This window comes from Dendrobium catenatum, unplaced genomic scaffold, assembly GCF_001605985.2.
Source record: "Dendrobium catenatum unplaced genomic scaffold, ASM160598v2 original_scaffold_171723, whole genome shotgun sequence".
NCBI lineage: Eukaryota > Viridiplantae > Streptophyta > Magnoliopsida > Asparagales > Orchidaceae > Dendrobium > Dendrobium catenatum.
In genome coordinates this window covers 89,315-93,357 of record NW_021490145.1, presented here as the reverse complement: position 1 = coordinate 93,357, position 4,043 = coordinate 89,315, and the positions used below count along the sequence as shown (strand labels likewise).

General features: G+C 39.9%; 1 protein-coding gene across 1 annotated transcript; it reads left to right on the top strand.

The window, feature by feature from the left end:
- The first annotated feature begins 923 nt into the window (after positions 1-923).
- Positions 924-3,492, top strand: LOC110113703. Its single transcript, XM_020846380.1, has 4 exons — positions 924-1,298; positions 1,389-1,826; positions 1,920-2,366; positions 2,971-3,492. Exons 1-4 carry the CDS (start codon positions 924-926, stop codon positions 3,490-3,492), a joined length of 1,782 nt encoding a protein of 593 aa, XP_020702039.1.
- Positions 3,493-4,043: the final 551 nt, after the last annotated feature.

The following is a 4,043-nucleotide window of genomic DNA, read 5'->3' as shown; positions in this document are numbered from 1 at the left end:
TCTCTCTCTCTTTCTCTCTCTCGCTCTCTCTCTCTTTATAAATATATATATATATATATAAATGTTACCTCTCATTGCCTTCAAGGGTTAAAGGTAAAGCAACTTACTCGGCTTGCTTCTGACCACTGTCCAATTCTATGCACTGTTCAAGGTGAAGTGAGGAGGGTATACTCTCATTGGATAAAATTTTAGGATGTTTGGGCTAGTTATCCAAAGGCCTGGCATTTGGTGTGGGAGAAGAGGAAGGTGGAGGATAGGAGCAGTGAAGCTTCTAAACTTCAGAAGAAATGCATTAGAACTTTAAAAGCTTTGTTTTTTTAGAGCAAGAACAAACTTAGAGTTCTTAATCAGCTTAAGGAAGAACTTGACAAGGAGATAAAATCTCTGCAGGAATTGGAATGTTTGCCTGAAGGATTATCTGAGGTCCAAATTGAATCTTTGAGGTTTAAGGTTCAACTGTTAAATAGTACTCTTGCCAGAATTATGACTTGGTGGAGGCCAAGGGCCAAGGTGAAGTGGATTGAAGAGGGGGATGAGAACACTCATTTCTTCCATCCAATAGCCTCGGCTAGAAGAAGATCTATGGCATTGACTCCATGAAACAAGAGGATGGGTCTGTGGTAACTGATAGTAGAGATATTTCAAATGTTTTCCACATATTTTTTCAGTAAAAATGGCATGAGCATTGCATTCTTGAGGATGGATGGCCTTCCCTTGAGGAACATAGAAATTATGTGTAACAATTCACTGAAGTATTGAATGAAGAAGTTACAAAAGAGGAAATTTGGCTTGCTGTGAAATCATTTGGCCGAAATATTGCTCCAGGAAGAGATGGTATAACTGCATCTTTTTTTAAGTTCTTTTGGGAAATAGTTGGAGAGCAAGTTGTAAAGGCTAGTTTGGAATTTTTTGCTTGTGGACATATGGACCCAAGTTGGAAAGAAACGATTGTTGTGTTGATTCCAAAAGTTATGAACCCAGATCATCCCTCCAAATTTAGGCCTATTAGCCTTTGTCAAACAATCTATAAGATTGTTGCAAAGGTTTTAGTTAACAGAATCAAAGGAGTTCTGCCATTGCTTGTTTCTGATGAACAAGCAGCTTTTGTACCTGGTCGATCGATCTCTAATCATTGTTTACTTGGTCAGGAGCTGATGAACAAATTTAAAGTTTCAAAGTCAGCTTTGGGGTTATTGGCTTTGAAAGTAGATATGGAGCAAGCATATGATAATATTAGTTGGAGGACGTTGGAGCTTGTGCTAAGAAGAATGGGTTTCCCTGCTAGATTCAGCTATTGGGTGCTCAGCTGTGTTAGAAATCCAAAGTTCACAATCCTGATCAATAGATAGCTAACTGAAGGGATTACGATAAACTGTGGATTTTGTCAGGGGTGCCCCTTGTCACCATACTTGTTCATCCTTTATTCAAAGCTTTTATCTGCCCATATTCATCAGAACTACAAGAAGTTGGGTGTCCCAATTTGTGGTGGGAGACCTCCTGTCTCCCACCTTCTTTATGCTGATGATATTTTGCTTTTTGCAGGTGCCACTATTCCTAATGTGATTAAGATTACTTCTATAATGGAGAAGTATTGTTCTTGGACGGGTCAAAGAGTAAACAGAAGTAAATCTGCCTTACTATTCAGCAAAATGACTTCTTCCTCTACTAAATCACGGCTTTCCAAGATGACTGGATGTAGGAAGGTTGAAGAGATGGAATATCTTGGAATCAGATTAGTGAGAAGATTGGTGAAGAAAGACTTTGGCTCTTTGGTGCAGCATGCTCATACCAAAACTTTGGCATGGGGAATTAGACATTTATCATTGGCAGGTAGAATTACCTTGATAAATGTTGTTTTGCTCCCTTCATCTGTATACTTGGTAACACATATGTTGGTTCCAAAATTTGTATTAAATTAGATCGAGAAGATTTGTAGAAGTTTCCTTTGGGACTATGATTCCAATCATAGAAGTATACATTATATGGCTTGGAAAAGTGTTGCTAGGCCAAGGAGGTTGGGTGGTCTTGGTTTTCAAGCAAGTGAGGACTGGATTGGGCCTTTAAGAGCTAGAATAGCGTGGGACATCAGTAAATTGATTGGTTTATTTTATAGATTTATGTCTGTTAAATATGGGAGATGGCCGTGGACTACTGATGTGAAGAGGGGTGACTCGGCTGTTTGGAAATTGATTTGTGATGGTGCTAGAAGTTTGAGCAGTTGTATAAGATGGTGGGTTTGTAATGGCAGGAGCATAGACGTTTTGAATCATATATGGATCTGGGACAGATTCATAGCAAGCTGGCCAAAGTTTTGTAACATTGAAGAGGTTGAGAACAGGATGGTTGCAGATTTGATGATGCTAGAGGTGAGTGGAATGCTGAAGTGTTATTGCTCTGTTTTGGAGCGATTTTTGCTGACCGAATTTTGGCAATTAAAATTTGGAATGGGCTGGAGGAGGATTCCTTGGAGCTGATCAAGATGATGAAGACCCGTGCTTTTCATGGTTGAAACTGGGATTGAGGCCTCGTGAATGGACTTTTTGGTGGAGAATTTTCAAGAATATTATCCCAATAAATAGCTGGCTTCATAATCGTGGATTTGAGGAAAGCTTGTCTTGCCCCATTGGTTGTTTGGCAATTGAAGATAGGGATCATGTTACCACAGGTTGTAAACAGTTACTGGATTGTTTAAATGTGCTGGATGGCTAGGGGTTTGTCACCCCACGGTTTACTTGTTTTTAGGAGCTACAAGTGGCCTTTGAGAACAATGTGAAGACCAAGACTTCGGTATGTTGCTTTACTATCTTGTGGTTTATCAGAGCTGGATGAATAGAAACTTGATCAAACATGGCAAGGATAGCTGCTCTCCTTGTTTTATGGCAGCAAATATTTTGGAAATCCTAAACTTTGATGGTTATTCTTCCCACCTGGAGCAACGGGATACTCTTCAATCCTTTGGATTGTTTTCAGGTTCTTCTTGTTGTCCCCCCCACCCCTAAAGGATGGTTGAAGATTAATGTGGATGGAGCTCTGCAAAGGTCTAATGTTGGAGGCATTGGGATAGTTATTAGAGATAGTATGGGCAAGTTGATTGTAGCAGCCGGCTGGAGTGTCCTTCATTGGGATAGCACTCAAGTGGAGATGATGGCTATTCAGTTTATTGAAAAGCTTATTGTGGAGTGGATGCTTGAACTTAAAGGGGTCATTGTGGAAGGTGATAATGCAAGTGTGATTGAGTATTTTCAGAAGTTTAAGCATAACGAATTATGGAAGATACACCCAGAAGATGTGGACAAATGGAGTTGGATGAAGCTTTTACAACAAGTGTTGTTTATACATACTAACAGAAGATTCAATATGGCAGCACATTTTTGTGCTCAAGGAGCTTTAGAGGATTCTTTCCTTTGGGATATAGAAGATAGAAATATATGTAGTCCTCAAGAATTTTTTAATATTCTTGAGGATGATAGCAGCTCTCTCTCTTTAGATTAGGGGCATGCTTGCCCTTTCTTTACTGTTATTTGTTGTTATAGTTTTTTGATGAATGCAAATACAAAAGTTCAGCTCTCTATTGCCTCTCTCTTGCTTTCTTTCGCTCTCTCTCTCCCTCTCTCTCTTACCACTCTCTCTCTATTGCCACTCTCTCTATATATATATACATATTGCCTCCCTCTTAATCTCTCTCTCTCTCTCCATCTCACTCTATGTACCTCTCTCTCTCTATTGCCCTCTCTTGCTCTCTCTCTCTATTGCCTCTCTTTTGCTCTCTCTCTCTTCCTCTCTCTTTATCTATCTCTCTCTTTCTCTCTTTCCCCCTCTCTCTATTGCCTCTCTCTCATTCTCTCTCTCTCTCCAACTTTCTCTCTCTCTCTATTGCCTCTCTTTTGCTTTCTCTTGCTCTCTCTCTCTCCCTCTCTATTGTCACTATCTCTCTCTCTATTACCCCTCTCTCTCTCCCTCTCCTCTCTCTCTTTCTGTTGCCTCTCTCTCTCTCTCTATCTCTCTCTCTATCTATATATATCTCTATTGCCTCTCTCTCTCTC

Excerpts from the sequence above, each read along its gene's own strand:
- LOC110113703 (XM_020846380.1), top strand. The coding sequence starts at position 924 with ATGGACCCAAGTTGGAAAGAAACGATTGTTGTGTTGATTCCAAAAGTT. Across the intron at positions 1,827-1,919 it reads GAATTAGACATTTATCATTG|ATCGAGAAGATTTGTAGAAG; the intron begins GCAGGTAGAATT and ends GTATTAAATTAG. Across the intron at positions 2,367-2,970 it reads CAGATTTGATGATGCTAGAG|GTTCTTCTTGTTGTCCCCCC; the intron begins GTGAGTGGAATG and ends GATTGTTTTCAG.